Raw genomic sequence first — 23118 nt, forward strand, 5'->3', positions numbered from 1 at the left:
CACACACACACACACACACAGAGAGAGAGAGAGAGAGAGAGAGAGAGAGAGAGAGAGAGAGAGAGAGAGAGAGAGAGAGAGAGAGAGTTAAAAACGTGGAGTGACTTGTTTACTCTGAATACAACAACTAGTTCCTGTCTGATACAAAAACCATCAGAAATGTGCTGCAGCTACAAAACAAATATATCAAATCAATTTCATGCAGATTTGTTTACCTGCCGATTTGCTTACCTGTTTATATTAGCTGTTGATTTGTTTACCTGTTCTATTAGGAACAGCTTCTACCCTGAATCTGTTAGACTCATGAATCCCTAATCAGGATAATCACTGTGAAAAAAAAAACTGTAATACCACTTGATTGTTGATATGTGCTGCTGCCTATCCATGCTGCTGACCTCATGCTGCTGATTTATTTCATGCTGATGTGTTCATTCGTACTCACCTGCTCACACAGACTCATGTTCGTGCTGCTGTTCGGCATGTTGTTTTTGTACTACTAGTGCTTAGCATATTTTTAGTTTAGCGTATTGACTCCTCCTTGAATCACCACCTTATCGTGGTGGAGGAGTTTGTGCACCTGAATGATCTTAGGAGCTATGCTATCGGGTCAATTATAATTGCCCTTGGTAGGGTCTCCCAAGGCAGATTGGTCCTAGGTGACAGGCCAGCCAAAGAGCGATGCAGAAGATTTTTATGGACAAGACAAAACAAGAAACTCAGCGTCTTTTGCCCGGACGTGGGTTACCGGGGCCCCACCCTGGAGCCAGGCCCTGGGGAGGGGCTCGTCGGCGAGCACCTGGGGACAGTGTCTCTACCCATGGAGCCCGGTCGGGTTCAGCCTTAAGGAGCAGCATGAGTTTGCCTTCCTGTAGACCCACCACCTGCAGGAAGAGCCATAAAAGTCTGGTGCATGATGCTATGGGTAGTGGCCGAAGGTGGGGACCTTGGCGCGATGACCCTGGCTTACCAAAGCTAGCTCTTGGGACATGGAATATAACATCTCTGGTAGGGAAGGAGCATGAGCTTGTGCGCCAAGTTGAGAGGTACTGACTAGATATAGATGAGCTCACCTCGACGCACAGCATGGGCTCTGGAACCGATCTCTATGAGAGGGGCAGGATCTTATTACACTCTGGAGTTGCCCATGGTGAGAGGCGTCGAGCTGGTTTGGGTCTACTTGTAGCACCCTGACTTGGGGCCTGTGTGTTGGAGTTTTCCCCGTTAGATGAAAGGGTGGCTTCCCTTCGCCTTCGGGTGGGGAGGACAGGCTCTGACTGTAGTTTGTGCCTACGTGCCGAACTGAAGTTTAGAGTATCCGGCATTCTTGGGAGTCCTTGGTAGGGGTGCTGGAAGGTGTCCAGCTGGGGACTCCTTAATTCTGCTGGGGGACTTCAATGCCCATGTGGGTAATGACAGTGTGACCTGGAGTGGTGTGATTGGGAGGAACAGCCTCTCTGATCTGAACCTGAGCAGTGTTCTGTTGTTGGACTTCTGTGCTAGTCATAGTTTGTCCATCACGAACACCATGTTCAAACATAAGGGTGTCAAAAAGTGCACTTGGCACTAGGACGCCCTAGGCCGTAGATCGATGATCAACTTCATAGTTGTGGCATCTGATTTGCGGCCTTTTTTTTTGGACAAAGTAACTTCTTGGTTTTAAACAGCAGTAAGACATAGACTGTGATTACTGCTCCCAGTCACTTTCATCCAAAAATCAATCAGAAAATTGCCACTTTTTGCCCAGTAGCCAAATCAAAAGTAAAAAAAAATCTAGGAGTCACATTTGACGCATCATTAGGATTTGAGTCACACATGAGGGTTATTTCCCATTCTTGTTTCTTTCATTTAAGAAACATTGCAAAAATACGACCTATGGTTTCCAGAGTTTACCTAAAGAAAATTAATCACGCTTTTGGGGCATCACGCCTAGACTACTGTAATGCCCCTTTTACCTGCCTGGACAAGTCTTCTGTTTCATGTTCACAAGTAATACTGAACGCAGCTGCCAGACTTATCAACAAATCCAGCAAATACTGTCACATCACTCCAGTTCTATACTCACTACACTGGGTCCCAGTGGAGTTTAGTATCCGTTTCAAAGTTCTTGAATGATGTAAAGAGCTTTAAATGGTCAGGCTCTTGTGTATCTTTTGCCTCTTTTCCACTGTCACAGAGCGGGTTGAATATTTACGGCTTGACCTGTGTTTGAGGTCTTTTCCATTAGTATTTCATACCGGCTCACCTCCAATATTCTGGCCCTGCTTCTCAAGGGGTCCAAGCGAGCCGAGCCGTGACGTCAGTAACACTGTCGGTCACTGACCGGTCGGGGGGAAGAGTCTATGGTCTTTCCAAACAACCCGATCCGCCATTTTTCTCTACTGCCTGCCATTAGCGATAACTCCAGGAGCGTATCTTGTACGTATTTTGAAGATATTAAAAAAAGCAATAATGTCAAAGCCATGGTCAAATACAGAAGTGCAGGTGGTGTTGTGCTTGGTGGCCGACAAAAAAGTCAAAGCAAGGTAGATGGAGCGATTGGAGGGTGGCTTGGAATTATTAGTAGGAAGTGCTATGGTCCCCCAACTAATATATTATTTCATCAGTTGAAATTATTAAAATTGTGATTTGGCTGAATATAGTATTTTAAAAGTCATGTATTTATTTGACAGCTTTTACAGTATTTTACAGCTCATAAAAATATTATCCCCAAATATTCAAATAAAATTAGTTTAAAAGAGAGTCATTATAACCTTAAGGGAATGGAAATGTTTGTAAAACCTTCATTTAGAACTAGTGTGAAGGAGCTGCATTGTAATTCAGGGAATAGGATTGTGGAATTGCCTTGATATCACCATTAAAAATTCTAAAACAATTTATATGTTTAATAATAATAATAATAAAATAATGTCATCACAATGTCATCACTGTATGTTTCCATACAATGGCAAAATTAGTCTCTGCATAAAACCCATCCACCACCAGGTGGTACAGTTGGCAGCAATTGAAAGTGCCCGGGGGGGCATTTTGGGGATGAAGTGTGATGCGCAAAGACACCACGAGGTGTGCAGTGACCGGGGACTGAACCCGGGTCCCGGGCCGGCTGCCCTGCCTCTACACCATCTCGGCCCCCATAATGATTAAGTTAAAATTGTTAGGAAAGTATGATGGGGGAGAGTTGGCACAGAGGTTAGAGAAGGTGGACCTGTGATCGGAAGATCGCCGGTTCAAGCCCCGGTACCGACAACATCAAAAATGTGGGTGGGGTAGGTGAAGCACCCACACATGCCCCCACACTCATTCGACCCACCCTGGGCCCATGAGCAAGGCCATTAACCTCCACCATCTGCTCCCTAAACAGGTCTCTCTTGAAAATTAGTTCTCGTGGCTCAATGAGACTATCTGGATAAATAAAAAGTAAATGAAAAAAATAAAAATGATACCATGTGAAGAATGCCTGATGTTTTTTGTTTTTTCTTTGGGGATTGTTCAAGCCCGAGTTTGTTGTTTGTTGTTATTTTGTATATTTTTGTAAATAAGGGGCAGATATAAGATTTTTTTTCTTCTTTCTGCACCATTTTCATTCAATGTTTTTTTTCTTTTTGATGAATTTGTTTCGTTTCTTTTTTCTTTTACATGAATAAATCACTTCCACTTCATCATCACTTCCACTTCATCATCACTTCCACTTACGGCGAGCTGATGGACGGCAGCTCCCTCCGGCTTCTCTGCAGTCTTTTATTATCAAACTGACCCGTTTTTCGAACCGGACTAAAGTTGGTCGCCCTTCCAACCGAATTCGGTGTTCAGTGACTCAGAGAGCCAGACGGGAACGTCCAAAAATATATTTTGGTCCAGGACCGGCCACTCCCACCCCACCGGTCACTCTGAGCGCACCCTGCCGGCCAGGTGACCCCTCGAGCTGGGGAGTCGTCGCACGAAGGTCCGGTGTTTTTTCTCTCTCTCTGGACCCAAACGGACTTCTCATCTGGACCTTTGTGGTTCTACCTGGTTCCGACAAGAATCGCCGGGTGGTATTTCGCTGGTTTTCTGCTAGACTGGCCCTCGTGGTGTCTTCATTGATGGGGGGGAAGTGTACCTGTGTTCCCCGAACTGGACAGAATCGAAACGAGTTGGCTGTGGGGGACTTCGTCTTTAACAGAGCCGGCCTCAGCTTCAGTGAGAAGCCTGTTACTTTTAACGAATGACTGTCCAACTCCGTGGAATCGCTGTGTTCGCCTGGAGGAGACGCTCTGATGCTTTGAAGCGCATCCGGAACCGGACCGTAACAGAACCGGAGCAGAACTGGGCCAGGGACAACTTCAGCCTCTTCGTCTCTCGAGCCGTGGTGTGCTGGAGCCGGACTGGAGCAGAACACTACCGGACCAGTGACGACTTCAGCCACTTCAGCCTCTTCGCCTCTCGTCCGATGGAGCACCGGAGCCAGACTGGAGCAGAACCGGACCGGACCAGTGACGACTTGAGCCTCAGCCTCTCCGGTCAGTCTTGTTTTTTACAGGGGATGCCTCTCATGCTGTTGGGTGTGGGGGTGACGTGCAGAGAAGCGGAGGAGCAGCACTGCGTGGTACTCGAGAAAAGTTCGGAGTTTGCATCGGAGTTGCTGCAGGCCTCCATCCAAACTCACCTGGATAATAATTAATTTTAGTCCGGATCAGGCTGTTGTCCCCTGTTGGCCTGAAACGAGCTAGGACCATGCCTTTCATTTCAGGAGGATTTTCTGGCAGCTCACTCTGCTATTTGCTGCAAATTATCTGTTTCTGCCTGTTGGTTCTGGACCCAGCTTCTGTTTCCCATGGGAGCATCCATCCATCTTCGAAGGGGAGCCAGAGCCCCCCTCAGCCCAACTCAAACTGCAGTTGGGCCACCTCGTCGGGTTTGTTTGCCCATTTGATTTGTGATGTTTTATGGTCTGAGACTTTTCTGCACCATTCATATTATTGTCATTATTTTCAGATCTCAGACTATCTGGAGTCACTGAATCTTGTTAATACCCCTGGATTTGCCCATCACTGCAACTTTCACTGTTTTTGGGTTCTGAATGATCGCGTGTTCATTAATGTTTCTCATGGTTCAATTATAGGGGCTAATTGTCACGCTGTTAACTCCTGTAATGACACATCAGTCACGAAAAACTCAAGAAAATATCTAATAATAATGTTGTTACTGCTCTCAGGGATTTAGTCCAACCCTGGACCCCCCACTATTTATATGACACCAAATGACTTTAAAAATGTGTCAGGACTTCATTTTCTGCATGTAAACGCACGGAACCTTCTGAGAAAACTTGATGCCTTGAAAATTCTGATCAGTTCTTCTGGGACAGATGTAATCTTCATCTCTGAAACCTGGCTCAACAAATCTGTACTGAATAATGACCTGGTAATCAATGGATTTAACATCTACCGCTGTGATCGTCAAAAAAAAAGGGGGGGGGTTGCTATTTACATCAGAGATTCTCTGGTTGCTAGTCTTGTGTCTGCTAAAACAATTCCAAACCAGTTTGATGCCTTAACTGTAAACATATCTTTGAATGGAGGCCAGATTTTATCTGTAGTGGGTTGTTATCGTCCCCCTTCAGCAACACCTGAGGCTCTGTCCTCCCTGATGGAATTCCTTGGTCATTTAAAATTCAAAGAGATCTTTTTGGAAGGAGATTTCAACATTGACTGGTGTAAGTCGACCCCTCTCTATGATAAATTCAAGGAATGTTGCCTGTCTCTCAATCTTACCCAACTGATCCAACTCTCCGACTAGACTAAACAAAAACCGTCCTGAAAAGTCCTCCATCTTAGACCTATTTCTAACTAATATGCCTCACAAACGTGCCTGCTTACCTGCAGCGAGGTGCGCACCTGCCTCCCTGGAGACGTCGCTCCAGACGCCATGGAAAACGCGCTGGCCAGCTGGTGAAACTGAAAGCCCTACTTGCTGCCTCTGAAACATCCTATCCAGCTGATGGTGAGCGTTTCCACCTCTGCTCCTGGCGCTGTACAGATCCTGTGGCGCGCTGTCTGGTCCCGCTGTCGGGGTCCCATCATCACACTGGGCCCGTGCGTGGCTGGGTTTCCTACCGGAGGCGCGCATCTATCTCTGCAAATCTGAGGCTGCTGGACAGGTCACTGCAACCATCTCCTCCTGTGCTGGATTCTACAAGGATGGCCCTGATAAATGCCAGATCGCTGGCTAATAAAACTTTTATTTTGAACGACTTTTTCTGCTGCAACCGACTGGACTTTCTTTTCATCACTGAGACTTGGATCTGCCCTGGTGAGTTCAGTGTTTTTCTGGAATTACTACCTCCGGATTGTTCGTTTTGCAATGCTCCAAGGACAACTGGTCGTGGTGGAGGATTATTGGCTGTTTTTAAGAAACATTTGCACTGCAGACAGCTCCATGGTTCAGCTAATTATTCGAGTTTTGAACTGCTCTGTTGTGAGCTGGGCCGCTCCAACCCAGTTCTGTGTGCTATTTTTTACAGACCCCCCCGGACACTATTAACAGTTTTTAAATGAACTATCTGACTTTCTAACTGGTGTTCTGCTCCAATATGATCGGGTTTTGATTTTAGGTGACTTTAATATCCACGTGTGCTGCCCAGATAAACCATTGGCTCAGGACTTTCTAGACCTCATCCAGTCCTTTAACTTTGTTCAGAGTGTTGTTGGTCCGACTCACCAGCAGGGCCACACTCTAGACTTAGTTTTAACACATGGTTTGTCTGTTTCTGATTTAGAAATTGGTGACACTGTTTGTTCCGACCACAAACCGGTTTTATTCAACACCTCATTGATTTGTGAACCTGCACCTCCCCCCACACCCAAGCCCTGTAGGATTTTTAACCCTTCCACCACCACACTCTTCTCTTCCATCTTTGCTGGTAATTCGGTTTCAGACTCTGAACTCTCTTCGGGTCTTACTACAAAGGAGTTGCTTTCTCAGCATCAGGAGGCCTGTGTACAGATCCTGGACTCAGTCGCCCCGTTAAAACTCAGGAATCGAAAACGCACGCCCCACCCTTGGGTAAATGAGAGTACACGAGGGGCAAGACGCTTGTGCAGAAGAGCTGAACGTCGATGGAAAAAAGATAAACTTCAGGTGTCTTTTGAGATGTTAAAATCATGTTGGAAAGCGTATCAGACCACCGTTTATCAGGAGAAAAACAAATATTTCTCAAAAATTATCAACTCAAACAGTCACAACCCCCGCGTTCTTTTCAGCACCATTAACACCATTCTAAACGTGCCTCAGTCTGCCACCACTGAGGCCTCTGTTGACACCTGTAATAAGTTTGTCAGGCATTTTGTTGAAAAGGTTGAGTCGATTAGGTCATCAATTCCACACTCCACAGCCGACCCTACAGTTCTTGTCCCCTGCTCAGTAGTCTTCAGTCACTTTGACCCCATCTCACTCTCATTTTTAAATGAGGTCGTTGATCACATGAAGCCCTCAGGCTCCCCTGCTGATCCCATCCCTGCTGCATTTTTTAAACAGGTTCTACCATCAACTGGACCCTCTGTTCTTGCCATTATTAACAGCAGTTTGGCTACAGGTGTGGTCCCCGATGTTCTAAAACATTCAGTGGTAACTCCATTAATTAAAAAACCCGGACTTGACCCTGCAGCTTGTTCAAACTTCAGACCAATCTCAAAACTTCCATTTCTTTCTAAAATCTTGTAGAAAATAGTTTTTAGTCAACTAACCAAGTTTGTGAATGTAAATGGAATTTTTGAGATTTTTCAGTCAGGACTTAAACAACTGCACAGCACTGAGACAGCTTTAGTAAGGGTCTGTAATGACATTCTGCTAGCAAATGACTCTGGTCAGTCTGTGATCCTGGTACTCCTCGACCTTACCGCTGCATTTGACACTGTTGATCACAGCATCCTTATGTCACAGCTAGAACACTGGGTTGGGATTACAGGGGTGGCGCTAGAATGGTTCCGTTCGTATCTGGGTGACAGGAGTTTCGGTGTTAACTTTGGCAATCATTTATCTGCTTCTGTCCCTCTTTCCTGTGGGGTCCCACAAGGCTCCATTCTTGGACCCCTTCTGTTCTCATTGTATCTGCTCCCCTTGGGGTCAATCCTGAGGAAACATGGTATTTTGTTTCACTGTTACGCCAATGATTCTCAGATATATCTGCCTTTAAAACCAAACAGTTCCTGCTCCATCCACCCTTTGCTAAAATGTCTTCATGACATCAAGACTCGGATGGCTGCAAACTTCTTGAGTTTTAATGATCAGAAGACTGAGGTCATTGTGTTTAACCCAAGCTCTACCACTGTCACTGATCCTGTAAACCTGCACTCCCTTCAGCCACATCTAAAGCAGTCGGTTACCAATCTCGGGGTAGTGTTAGACTCGGACTTTAAGTTTAATAAACAGATCAACTCTGATCTACAAAAAAGCTTCTTTCAGCTAAGGCAAATAGCAAAGCTTAAGTCCGTTCTGTCCAGATCTGACCTTGAAAAAGTAGTCCATGCATTTATTACAACCCGGCTGGACTACTGTAACTCACTTTATGTTGGGGTTAGTCAGGCTTCACTCTCACGTCTCCAGCTCGTACAAAATGCTGCAGCTCGGCTTTTAACAGGAACTCACAGGTTTGAGCACATTACTCCGGTTCTGTCCTCTCTTCACTGGCTTCCTGTGCGTGTCAGAGTTGATTTTAAAATTCTCCTGCTGACATTCAAGTGCATTAACGGCCTTGCACCATCATACCTCTCTGATCTTCTTCATCCTTATACTCCTTCTCGGGCTTTGAGATCGTCAGACCAGCTGCTTTTGGCCGTACCAAAAACCAGCTGAAGCTCAGAGGAGATCGAGCGTTCTCAGTCGTGGGCCCTAAACTCTGGAACAATCTGCCCATCAACACCTGACAGGCCACTTCAGTCTCTGCTTTTAAATCTCTCCTAAAAACACATCTATACTCACTGACATTTAACACAGGGTGATCAGCTTTAGATCTAGTTTTTCATTGATGCTGATTCTGTTTATGCTTTTGTTATTATTCCTATTTAACACAAGGTCATCTGATCTGATTTAGTATTTCATTGTTTCTGACTGAGTTTATGCTTTTTGTTATTATTTCCTTGACTTTTGACACAACGTGATCTGATTTAGTATTTCATTGTTTCTAATTGTTTTTGGTTTTATATTTTTATTCCATGTGCTGTAAATATATCTTGTTACTTTTTATTTGATGATGTGATATTTTTGTTAAGCACTTTGGTAACAGTTTCTGTTTTAAATGTGCTCTATAAATAAATCTGACTTGACTTGACAAATTCCCTGGTACAGGTGTATTGGCTAACATTTTGAGTGATCATTGTGTGACAGCTGCTTTGAGAGATATTAAACTTCCACCTTGTAAGCCCAGATTAATCAAAAAAAGGGATTTGAAACATTTTTTTGTGAACAGTCATTCCTCTGGGATCTGTCTCACTTTGACTGGCATCGTATTCTGTTAACTGATGACATGAACTCTGCTTGGAACTATTTTCATAACAGTTTCATTTATTTCCTGAACATACATGCTCCTTTATGTCAGTTCAGAATAAAGGGACGAGACAGCCCCTGGTTTACTCCAGAGCTAGCTGACCTCCTGCACAGGAGAGATCATCTTTGGGCTGCAGCGAGAAAATCTGACTCAGACACTGATTGGTTGAGTTTTCAACAGATGAGGAATAAATGCACAACTGCTGTTAAAGCAGCAAAACACAACTATTTCTTATCTCAGACCTCCAAAAATCTAAATGACCCTAACAGATTCTGGAAAACAATTAAATCTCTCTCAGGCACCCCCAATCATCTGACCTCCCATCACAACTTCTCATTAACTCTGTTCCTGTGTCAAATAAGCACGAGATCCTGAACTGTTTCAACAAACATTTTGTTGGCTTCAGCGGGGCACTGCTCTTTGCTCAACCCGAAACAAGCAGCCCGACCCCAGCCAGCCGCGTCCAATCTGCCCCGCTCAGTCTGCCCGTCTCCGAGGAGGGACAGACTTGTTAACTTAACAAGTTCAGCGTGTTGCTGCTGCAGATCCAAACTCCATGAAACGACGTTGACACACAGCTTTGATTTGTTCACTTGTCTTTTAACAAGAAAGACAATGTTCCCAAACAGGAGACCATAACGACATGCTAGAATGCTAATGCTGTGCGTGCTGCAAGATAATAACGCCGTGCTGAAACTTTAGTTCCGCGGCGCACAATCTCTCATTAATAAAATTTAATGAGTGAAAAAATAACCGAAACAGTACGCACGTGGACCGAACCGAACATGCTGTACCACCCACATGTGGTACAGCCACACCCACACCCACATGTACCGTTACACCCCTAGCATTCACACTATTGAGATCCACTTTTTCTTCCGTATGTTTTACGGCATCTAACTACTCCCAGAGTTTTTGTGATATTTCAACAATTCATACCTCAAAACATTCAGTTCTTTCAGGACATGACTGATATGACTTTTGGTATTGGTTCAAATTTAACTGGTAGAAAAATTTTGCCGTTTCTGTCACTTTTTTCTCATAGAAAATTAATTGAGCTCATTTTACATCCTTCAAATCTTTAGATCTGTTTACAACCTTTCACTGCTCCTTTCACATTTTGTTCTGGTTCAGCTTTGTGCAAATTTCTGGAAAAATTCAGCACTTCAGTGATTTTCAGCTGTTGTGTGCTACTTTCAGCTTGATTCTGCTAACTTCAAGAATTTTATGCTTCTTTAAACTTATTTCGACTAATTTCAGCTTGTTGTGCTCCTTTCGGCTTATTTCTGTAGGTTTCAGTTATTTCTGCTATTTCAGCTAGCATTTAGCTGTTCAAATGCTAATTTCCTCTTTATCAGACAATTCTACATTTTTTGCAATCATTTAAACTTTTTCCAGCCTAATTCAGCAAAAACATGCTCCCCCAACTTCCTTCTAGTAATTTAAGCTTCTTTCTGCTCGTTTTAGCTACTATTCATGTTTTTGGCAAAAACACAGCTTTTCTCAGATAATTTCAACTTTTTTGTGCGAATTTCTGCCTTTTTCAGACTTAGTGGGCCCAATTAAGCTCCCTCCACTTCCTTTTGGAAATTTAAGCTTCTTTCTAGATTTGTTTAGCTACTATTCAGCTGTTTTAGAGAAAAACTAGGATAACTCTGCCATTTTTACAGCTATTCAGCTGAAATTTGGCACATTGTTGGCTGACACCTATCTCTAATAGACTAAGTGAAAATCATAAATCCAAGATGGCTGCTTAGCAAAAAAGGAAAAATACTCTAAATCTGCCAATTTTAATCATATTGAGCTTAAAGGTGGTGTGATGACAGCTGACAATTTCCATCAAATGTGCATGAAAATCAAAAATCCAAGATGGCCACCAAGACTACTTTTGTATGGTCTAAAAAAGTTCAATCTGGTCATCTGGACATTCAAAAAAAAACAAAGCAAAACAATATAGATACGTTTCGTCTCTCATCTGAGAGACTTCCTCAGTCTGAGGTGCTGTATTCAGCTCAGTCTCTTAAATAGCACCTTCTCAGAGTGGATCAACCAGTTTGCTGCTGACAACCAGAACCAGCTGCTCACATGGTCAAGAAGGACCATCAGCCTAACAATGGATCATTAGCACCTGATGGCTGTTTACTGTTCACAGAGGGCTGAGTGATACTAGCAATCACAGCATTGTAAGAGGGGGACAGTTGAACCCGGAGGCTCCACCCCTGTTTAATGATGATTTCTTTTCACAAAGATGGCCTCCTTTACTCCTCTCTCAAACCATGGATTTAACTCCGTCATTTTTACACATACAGAGCTGAAATTTGGTGAGGTTATAGCAGAGAACTTTCCCTATCACAAACTGCATCCAAATAAAAAAATCCAAGATGGCCACCTTAGCTAAAATTGAAGAAATATAATAACTCAGACATTTTTAGAGTTATTCAAATGAAATTTGGTATAGTGGTAGCTGAGAGCAAACACAAACACAAAGTACTGTCAGATCAACAGTTTACATCGACAGCAGCCTGGCAGTCTATTACATTAGGAACAATTTTGCACATTCTGCTTCCTTCTGATATTTGAAGTTTCTTTCTACTATTTTAAGCTACTTTTCGACTGTTTTCTTGACATTCGTAAGCAAGAGGCGTTCACACTTGCATTTTCGCAGGAAATGCAAATTCTCTAGTTAAAATCTGTCCTCTGGTACATTAAATATTTTGCTAACAGACACACAGGTTATTGCCCTGCCTTTGTGATGGGTGGTAAAAACCAGTTCAGTGTTTAAAGGTGAAGCTGTCACGATGTTGAACTTACTCTTTAGCAGCAGCCGGTGCTGCCTTTCCCCACAGAGCTGAACTGGAGCCGCCTCGCCCTCGGCCCGATGATAGCTTACTTTCCTGGACTCCAGATCCCACAATGCCACTGTGGTCTGTCTGTTCCCCGGTGTGACAAAGGTCAGAAGAACCGAGAACTCTGACACGCTGAGCAGAAATGGAATGGATGGTTTGGAGATGGAGAGTACATTGACGATCCCACCAGGAGGAGCTCTGCTGTGGACTGGGGATGGATCAAGCTGGGACTGGAGGCAGAGAGGCGAGGAAGACCAGAACGTCCCAGCAGGGTGGGAGGAGGATGATGCAGCAGACTGCTGTGCTCGGCTGTACATGGATGCCAGACGAGCTTCCCAGGAGCTGGAGAAAAAAATCAAAACAAATAAGAATTCTGACCACGAGGTGGTCCTCCAGCAACTGCAGCTTCACAATGATGGAAACTTTGAAGCTCCAGGACTAAAACACAAACCACAGTGAATCCCTACAGACAAGGTTGGTCTTTCCAGAGGCCTTACAAGCGCTCCCCACACCCTAAAAAGGCATTATTGCTTTTAATGAAAGACTGTTTTATAAAGATCTTCATTTGAACTTCATTTGAACCTACATCAATGGAAGAGTTTTATTTTGTTGAAGCCTGAGATGATCCCCAGCTGCTTCTGCTTGGTTAAATAGATAGCAGTGCTTTCATGCTATAACGCAAGGAGGGTGCTCCACCCTGTCAACAGAACCGATCACTCTGCCTAAAACACATCTGTGCTCTATTAGGATGGAAGACTGCAACAAAGTGAAAACTCGAAGCAATCTTCTCTTCAGATAAATATTATTAACTGGTTTTTCTGTATGTGAGTTAAGTGACTATAACATGCCTCACCTCATCACCAGAAGAAGAGTTTCTCAGAATCAGAATAAGTTTTATTATCATTGCCACGAGATACAACGAGAACATGTACGTACAGTCGTCCGAAAGATGGACGGAGTGCACAAAGCTGCTGCTGAAAGTGCGGCCCTCTTATTCTTGTTCAAAATAATACTTTTAGATAGGGAAGAGCCATGAGGTTAGATAGTGGCATTACAAAAAAGATCTCATCACATCTTGTCCTATCAGGACATGATTTGAGACATCAAAAAACTACCAGCAAGCACCTTTTAAAGCATGATTACATATGCATTTGACGTCAAGGTGTTGAGAGTTGTCCATGAGCATTTTTCAGATCAGATGAGATAGATGAAGCTTTTATCCCTGGCTACCCATGACCCAGGAAAAATTTGATAGTCGGCCCGTCTTCGAGACCAAACGGGGGAGGTTAGATTTAGATAAGCTTCGATTGTTTATTTTCTTCAGGCAGTCAGATTTTTTTCATCAGCCTTGAGTCCTTCTGGAACTTTCAAAATGGCCTGATTTGTAGGAATCCATTCCACTGATCCAAGTTATGAGCCTCCTTCAAGGTCTATCCAACCAAGCTGACGAGTCCCAGAAGCCGCAGGTAGTCTGCGATTCTCATAAATCGCCTCCACCTTACGGTTTAGCTCATAAATCCGCTGATTTTGAGTACTCACAGCACAAACCAATTCTTCACACTTCTTTGGCATGGCTGAAACTGCTGCCAATGTCTTCTTCAAAAGCCGATAGAACAGTCCATCGATGCCAAAGAGCAAAATCCATGTTATAATATAATATAATAATAATAATACTTTATTTATAAAGCCCTTTAAAACAACCACAGCTGCCACAAAGTGCTGTACATATAAAATCAAGAACATTTAAACACATAAAAACAGTTGTTAAAACATTAAGATCAATAAAAGTAATAAAAACAGTGCAGAGTAAATTCAGTGTGTGCTAAAAGCCAGGGAGTAAAAATGTGTTTTTAAAAGAGTTTTAAAACTGGACAGTGAAGGAGCTCGTCTGATGGGAAGAGGGAGATCGTTCCACAGTCTTGGAGCAGCAACAGAAAAAGCTCTGTCCCCTCTGAGCCTCCGCTTAGACCTCGGCACCTCCAGGAGCAGCTGATCAGCTGATCTGAGGCACCGAGCAGGAGAGTATGGGTGAAGCAACTCAGAGAGGTAGGATGGAGCAAGACCATTTAAACTTTTAAAAACAAATAAAAGAATCTTAAAATGAACTCTAAAATGAACAGGCAGCCAGTGGAGTGAAGCAAGAGTGGGGGTGATGTGCTCCCTCTCATGAACTCCAGTTAGAAGCCGAGCAGCAGCGTTCTGGACCAACTGGAGGCGTCTGAGGGAGGACTGGCTGACTCCAAGGTAAAGAGCGTTACAGTAATCCAGCCGAGAGGTGACGAAGGCATGGATTACTGTTTCCAGCTGCTGTTTTGTAAGGATGGTCTTTACCTTAGCCAGCTGGCTGAGGTGATAAAAACTGGTCTTGACCACCGCTCCAATCTGGGACTCTAATTTAAAATCACTGTCCATTTTAAAACCCAAGTTAGAAATAGTTTTCTTTACATGTGGTGCCAGAGGGCCCAGATCAACAGGGCAAGGTTCACAAGAGCCACTAGGACCAAACACCATCACTTCTGTTTTCTTTTCATTGAAATTTAAGCAGTTTAAAGACATCCAGGCTTTGATGTCTTCAAGACACAACAGAAGTGGCCTAATTGAGGGGGCATCTTTTTAAGTGGCATGTAGATCTGACTGTCGTCAGCGTAACAATGAAAAAAGATCCCATGCTTTCTAAGGATTGATCCCAATGGAAGCAGGTAAAGGGAGAAAAGCAGGCGACCTAAAATAGAGCCCTGTGGAACCCCAAAACACAGAGGAGCAGTGGAGGATTCAGACCCAGCTATGTTGACAGACATGGTTCTGTCTGCCAGATAGGACCTAAACCAGCTCAGTGCAGTACCACAAATACCCACTTGGTGCTGTAAGCGTGATATTAAAATGTTATGGTCCACGGTATCAAAGGCAGCTGTTAGGTCGAGCAGGACAAGAACCACATGTTCACCAGAATCATTAGCCATAAAAATATCATTAAAAACTCTGACTAGAGCTGATTCTGTGCTGTGGTGAGTTTTGAAGCCAGACTGAAAAACCTCCAGGATATTGTGCTCATCCAGAAAACATTTGACCTGTGAATATACAATTTTTTCTAAAATTTTTGAAATAAAAGGCAGCTTGGAGATGGGCCTAAAATTAGCCAAGACAGTTTGGTCTAGGCTAGGCTTTTTAAGCAGGGGCTGCACCACAGCATGTTTAAAACTTATTGGGACAACACCTGAGGACAGACTGCTATTGATAACAGCAAGAATCACCTGACTGATGCTGGAAAACACCTCTTTTAAAAGACGAGGGGGGACAAGGTCACGAGGAGAACCTGATGGTCTAATATGGCCGACCACATCCTCTAAAAGGGTCAGGGTCACTGGTTCAAATCTATCAAACACAGCCAGGCAGGGGACCAAGCAGGAGGGGTCAAAAGCAGGGGCTGAAATAAGGGCCCTTGTGGTAACAACCTTATTTATAAAAAACTGCAGGAAGTCATTACAAAGTTCAGTAGAGGCTTCCAGACAGACAGGTTGTGGGGCCTTCAGGACAGAGTCAATAGTCTTAAAAAGGACACATGGATTATTATGATTGGACACAATAATATCTGACAAGTGTTGTTTTTTGGCCTCTTTAACAGTGTTCTGGTACTGATGTTGACAGTCCTTTAAAATGTAAAATGAAACCTCCAGTTTATCCTTTGTCCACCTCCGTTCAGCTCTGCGGCACTCCTGTCTGGCTGCAATAGTTTTTTCATTAAACCAGTGTAGTAGAACATATTGATGAGATATATTCATACTGTTAAAACGGATTCTTTCATTTTTCTGGACTGTATAATGTATGTGCATTGAATGTAATAAAATGTGGACGTGAGACATTAATTATCTTTGACTCACCACGACAGTGGGTCATTTATTAACAGAATCAAGTTTAACACATCACACATTTACATTAATTGGCAAGAATTGAGAATAACGACAGCTATTAATCAGTTTACAGGAAGTGAACAATGCGGCGATCGTTCTAACTTCCAACAAAACAGCAGGTATTACCACACGGCGGTGGTGAAAACTTTGCTTCAGACATTTCTAAAAATATCTGGATTAATTTGCTAGCAGATAGGAGAGTTTAAAGATGGAAAGATGAAGTTTAAAGGGAGAAAAGGATGGGTGAGGGGTTTGTTTGTGTCAGCATTCAGAACGGCACTCTCCGGGCTCTTTCAGCTTCTTCCCCAGTACACTTAGGTGTTATAAATCAACTTTTTACCTGGAGATGTCCCTGGTACGAAGTTCCATTTAACGCACCCTTTCAGCGTCTCCGTAGGAACAGCTGTGAATCGTCCGAAGTAGTGACGGTATTCCGTCCGACACAAATTCACCTCACGAGTGGACTCACGAGTGGAGTCCGTCAGAGTTCCACCCAGAGGTGGAAAATGTTATAATCCCATAAGACTCGGAAGAGCTTTGTGGTCATGTCAGGATTTTCCTGTTTCCCAACTCGCCTCCAAACTCTACTGTCGACTCAAAACTTCTCCAGTTGAACTAGGAAGTACCGACATTTTAAAGAGCTCTATTTCCGGTTCATTTGGGAGTTTCTGATTGGTCAATGGACCCAAACAGAGGTGTGTTTTGTGATGTAAGGTGTTATGAAAAGTCAAGGAAAAGATTAAGATTGTTTAAGAACAGACCAAAAGATATTATGAAGAAACCAGACTTCGTGGAGCCAATTCTCCAGTATCTTGCTGTAAAAGTTAAACATGACATTTCTTTTCAGTAAACTTTCAGTTGACCGAAACTTGAACTTCGACACACTTACAACTTCGCTCATTGAAGACAGAAAATCAAGAAATTGAATCATTACTCTGTAACGTATTCCAACTTGATTTCACTTTGAATGAGGATTAAGAATCATTATTACTGTTTCACAGTTAATAAAAAATGAGTAGTTCACTTCAACATTCAAACATTGTTTGAACTAACACAATTTGATTATCAAACATTTGTAAAATAGTAATGATAATAGAGAATAGTCTTCTTTTACTTGATTAATAACAGAAAAGAAAGTCTCAGGATGGATCAACCTGTATTTCTGGATGCAAATCAATGAAATGACAGTTCTGTCCCAATGGTCCTTAGGTCAGGGTTTTGACCTTCAGGCCTAGTTCACTACACCAGGGTTCAGATCTGGCTTTAGGCCGCACCAGTTTAGATGGAGCTACACAGTCCAAAATGGTTTGACAGGAGGAGTCAAACCAGGAGCTCAGCTGTTCGGTGTCAACAGCAGAGCCAGAGGGAGCACAGAGCTGTTCAAAGGCAGCAGAGAGCTGACCAGCAGTGGAAGGGTTAAAAACTCTACGTCGCTGGGCAGGAGCGCAGGATTTAACTGGAGCACAGGACAAACCAACATCAAATAAAACAGGCCTATGGTCAGAAATCACATTATCATATAGTTCCAGGTCGTTCACAGACAAGCCGTGAGAGAGAACCAGGTCCAACGTGTGTCCATATTCATGTGTGGGACCAGCCACCCACTGAACCAGGTTAAATGAGTCAGTGAGGCTGAGAAAGTCCTTCACCAGTGGTTTCTCTGGGCAGCATACATGTATGTTAAAATCCCCAACAATAAGCACTCGATCATAGTTTATCATTATTCCAGTCAGGAAATCAGAAAAGTCATTCAAGAAATCCTTATTATATTTAGGGGTTCTGTAGATGACAGCGCACAGCACGGGGTGTGAGCGACCCACCTCAAATAAAGTCACCTCGAAGCTGGAGAATGAAGATGGTGCAGAGCATTGCTTGCATTTAAAGTTGTTTTTATAAACCACCGCCGTTCCTCCTCCACGGCCTGACATCCGAGGGGAGCTTAGATAAGAGCAGCCGTCTGGTAGAAGTTCAACAAAAACACTGGAGTCATCAGCCTCAACCCAGGTCTCTGTGATGCAGAGCAAATCCAAATGATGGGAACTGAAAAAGTCCCGCAGGATGAAAGTTTTGTTTGTCAGAGATCTGGCGTTCACCAGGCCAATCCTGGCAGAAACCACAGCATGTAACCTGACGGGCGCTAGGGCCCTGGGCAGCGTCTTCAGGCTCTGCAGGTTCACTCCACGCCGGTGGAGCCGAGAGAAGCAGGAGGGGTGGGGGCGAACGCCCGCATCCAGGCCGGTGACAGGTAGCAAGCAGCTGTCAACAGGATCCAGGAACCGCCAAGGCACAGAGAAAGACGGAAATAATCCATTTCTTGTCTGAGAAATGGACGTAGAACGGGCCAGGCAGATCTTTAGTTTCACCAGCTGTCCTCCACGTTTACCGCGATAACGACGACGTTTCCGCCAGGGGGGCAGCACAGGTGCCCGGAGGAGATGAGCTGGGACTCCTGACAGGAGCGGGGGTAAAGTTTTCTGTCGACCATAATCAAAGGCATTGAGATTGCCAATGTAGTGAACTAAACATGAAAGACTTGGAAAAACACCTTAAAAACACTTTTGCTTTCGCACAGAAAAACCTGGAAAAATCAGCTGACGGACGCAAAGCGTACTACGACCAAAAGGCCTCTCACGAGGAACTCCAAGTGGGAGACAGGGTCTGGTACTACACGTTTGCCCCCACAACTGGGAGAAGAGAGTCCGGGACCGGAACTCTCGCCCGTAAACTGATGCCCAGATGGACTGGACCCCATCTGATAACAGACAAACTGTCTCCAGTTGTCTATCAGATAAAAATCAGTAAAGGCCAAAAAGAGCAAACTGTTAAATGGGTACATCGTAACCAGGTTAAACCACACAAAGTGTGCAAAGAAACAAACAAACGGGACAGCGTGACTGAATCTGACAACCAGGGTGAGGTGAAGCAGTGAAACGATGTTTCTAGTTGCTTAGTCACTACTCTTGTCGATGTTGAAACGTTGTTTAATTGGTTTTGGTTGTTTCTGAAGTAAGAATGAATTTTGTGTGTAAGTTTTAGTTGGAGACTGTAAAGGGTTTTAACTATGCCAACATGCAGTTCATTCGTTAAATTGCAATCTTTGCGGAGTCAATGTATATTATTGCTACCTTAAGTACCATAATCTACATTGGTCTCACAACGCTTAAGCCGAACCTACTCGAACAATTCTATTCGGGGGGATAGCTAATTCTTTTTGATGAGTCTCGCCATAGACTTCCAAAAACATTTGTGGGGAAACCAAACACCCAATCTCAAGTCGTTCGTCTAAAAGACAACAGACAATTGAACCAAACTATATTTTACCATGTAAAGCTAACTTAAACCAAGTTAGAAATGGAGAAATAGTTTGGAACACTTTTCTATAGGTATAAACCCCTATAGTTACCCTTTTCAGCATGTTCCACCCCTTAACTGGTAGTTGTAGCTGTTCCCAATCATAATAGCTTACACACCAGGTGCATATAGTTTAAGGCCTTATGTAAATCCCCTTCATAAGCCCACCTTAAACCACATAATTGCATGTCACATTTGAACCAGAACGGCACAGACTGGACACCCACCCAGCGACGACCTTCGCTGGAGGAGACCTGCAATCCTGACGTTGGTCTCCACTCTTCATCCAGTGGCCGCATCTTCAGTTCAATTCAAGGGAACCCCTCTGTATGCTGATCAATCAACACTTCCATTCGTTGTGGATTTACCGTTATGGATTATATGTCTTTTTCCAATGGATTACAGACTCTGTTTCCAAGGGGTTAAAGCATTACTACAATGGAATTACCAACAACATTATGGAATTACCATCAACACAATGGAATTACCAAAAACATTGTGGATTACATCCTTTGACTTTTGTTTTCCTTGCTGGATTACTTTTGACTTTTGTTTTCCTTGCTGGATTATATCAAGACCAGGGACATTCGAAGGCGTAAGTTCATGTTGGAATTCATCCCCATGGACAGGCGATGATTTCCAAAGGGGGGACTGTAGTGAACTAAGCCTGAGGTCAAATCCTGACCTTAAGGACCTTATGGGACAGAAACTGTCATTTCATTGATTTGAATCCAGAAATACAGGTTGACCCATCCTGAGACTTTCTTTCTTGAATTGATCAAGTGAAAGAACACTCTCTTTTCTATTATCATTACTATTTTACAAATGTTTGATAATCAAAGTGTTTTTAGTTCAAACCATTTTTAGATGTTGCAGTGAACTAATCATTTTTAATTAACTGTGAAACAGTTATAATGATTTTAATCCTCATGCAAAGTAGAAATCATGTTAAGGTCTGTTACAGAGTAATTATGCATTTTCTGATTTTCTGTCTTTGAATGAGCAAGTGTAAGTTGGTCCAAGGTTGGAGTCAAACGCAAACAAGTTGTTGGAACGAACTGTCATGTTTTTAAATCCTCTCAGACGTAAATAGAGAAGCTGGCACCTGTTTTCACCCAACTCGTCTAAATATTCCTCTCGTCTGTCTGAAAAACATTTTCAATCTGTTCCAAAACATTCTTGCTGTTTTTCTGACTCCTAGTGACCTCTTACGTCACAAAAACACACCCCTGTCTGGTTGAAACGACCAATCAGGAAACTCCCAAATGAACCGGAAATAGAGCTCTTTAAATGTTGGTACTTCCTAGTTCAAACCAGTTGAGTCGGGTGGAGAGTTTGCAGCTCCAGTCGTTTGGGAGAACAGAAGTCCAGCATGATCCAGAGCTCTTCGAGTCTTGGGGATTATGACATCTTCCACCTCTGAGTGGAACTCTGACGGACTCCACTCCTGTGAGTCCACCGAGAGGTGAACCTGTGTCGGACGGAATACCGTCGCTACTTCGGACGATTCACAGCTGTTCCTACGGAGACGCTGAAAGGGTGCGTTAAATGGAACTCCGTACCAGTGGAGACGACATCTCCAGGTAAAAGAGTTGATTTATATCACCTAAGTGTACCGGGGAAGAAGCTGGGAACTCACCGGAGAGTGCCGTTCTGATGCCGACACACATTTCCCTCATCCATCTTTTTCTCTCAACTTAAACTTCAATTTCCATCTTTAAACTCTTCTTTTTGCTAGAAATCATTCCAGATATTTTAGAAATGTCTGTTGTGAAGTTTTTCAACCATCGCCGTATGGTTAATCAAATTGTACAGCTTGCTAAATTAGTCATGTTGTTGTTGAAATCAATTTGCCAAATTAATGTAAATGTGTGATGTGTTTAAATCGTTTTCAAATAAATGACCCACTGTCGTTGGTGAGTCAAAGATACACGTTTCCGTCCACATTTTATTAAATTCAATGCACGTCATTATACAGTCCAGAAAAATGAAAGAATCCGTTTAATTTATGAATATATCGTGCATATAATCTTCTACACCAACAACATGTCGAATATCCAGGAGGGACTGGCGATTGTACACAAGCACAGACTTAGTGCTGAGCACAAAACAGAGAAATAAAACAAACCAAACCATGAGCGACAGACGGACGGCCACACACACTGGCGCCAGCTATCATAAATCCAAATATATAAACATCTTCAGCGTCCTCCTGAGACAGGACTGAGAGGCACATCAACTGCCACACTCTCCACGGATCCATGACGTACCCCACAGCGTGAGTCTCAGCTGGACAAGCGGGTTCTCCAGGACCCTGTCGTTTTGTTGAAAAAAAAATTGTCGATTGTATTGAAAGTCCAGGTCACCAGATCCATAATCTTAATTTATGTTCGGGAGATGTGTACCAGGTGCTTCAGACACACAGAGAGCGAAGCAGGAGGAAGAAAAAACTGGGAAGGGAAAGCAGGAAGCCATCTCGAACAAAAGCCAGACAGAAAAAAAAAGTGTGACCTCAGTCAAAGTGAAGAGTACTTTCCAGATTAATCCTCACAAAGCAACTGGCCCAGACAACATCCCTAGGAAGGTGCTGAAAGAATGTGCTGACCAGCGATGAGATGTGCCGGCCGACATCTTTAAATCCTCACTCACCCTGGCAACAGTTCCCACCTGCCTGAAGACCACCACCATCATCCCAGTCCCAAAGAGCTCTCCAGTGACTGGTCTGAATGACTATCGGCCAGTAGCCCTCACCCCGATAGTTGCTAAATGCTTCGAAAAACTGGGCATGACCCACATCAAAGCTACCATCAACATCAGTGAGGACCCTCACCAGCACGCATACCGCGAGAATCAATCAACAGAAAACGCCATCTCCTCTGTGGTACACACTGTTCTCACCCACCTGGAAAAGAAGGACTCCTATGTCCGTATGCTCTTTGTGGACTTCACGTCTGTCTTCAATAACATGATCCCCCAAACCCTCATGGACAAACTACTCGCACTAGAACTAAGCCTCTCCATTCGCAACTGGGTCCCGTGATAATTGAATGTATTATGTTTGTGTCCATTAGGTGGCAGTCACGAGTCTCTGTGAATGTATAAATGTAAAGTATAAACAAGAGAGTAAGAGTTCTGTGAGACACCAATCAGCAAGACACCTGTGAGCAGAGCTTTAATAAAAGTGCCTGAGCAATAAAAGAGGACTGGTTCTTATCAAACACAAATATAACATGGTGTCAGGCGTGAACTGGGTGTCAGGCGTGAACTGAGAAATTGACCATGGATTTGAAACCACCTGAGAGCTTGAAGCTGACAAGAAATGTGGATGGAAATTGGCGAGCCTTCAAACAAGGCTTTCAACTGTATGTTGCTACAATGGGCCTGGAGATGAAGCTGGAGTCAAGAAAGGTAGCCATGTTGCTGACCATAGCATGACCACAGGCTTTGGAAGTCTATAATACATTTCTGTTTGATAATGCAGAAGTCCGTGAAAAGT

General features: G+C 43.6%; 1 protein-coding gene across 1 annotated transcript in view; it reads right to left on the reverse strand.

The window, feature by feature from the left end:
• The window catches only part of spg11 (SPG11 vesicle trafficking associated, spatacsin), a 413741-nt gene that overhangs the window by 360564 nt on the left and 30059 nt on the right, over positions 1–23118 (reverse strand). The window contains exon 7 of the mRNA XM_037683759.1: positions 12315–12705. Within this exon, the coding sequence (XP_037539687.1) occupies positions 12315–12705 (391 nt within the window). The remainder of the gene's footprint in view (positions 1–12314; positions 12706–23118) is intronic.

The sequence above is a fragment of the Nematolebias whitei genome, chromosome 10 (assembly GCF_014905685.2).
Source record: "Nematolebias whitei isolate Nwh7 chromosome 10, NemWhi1, whole genome shotgun sequence".
In the NCBI taxonomy this organism is placed as follows: Eukaryota; Metazoa; Chordata; class Actinopteri; order Cyprinodontiformes; family Rivulidae; genus Nematolebias; species Nematolebias whitei.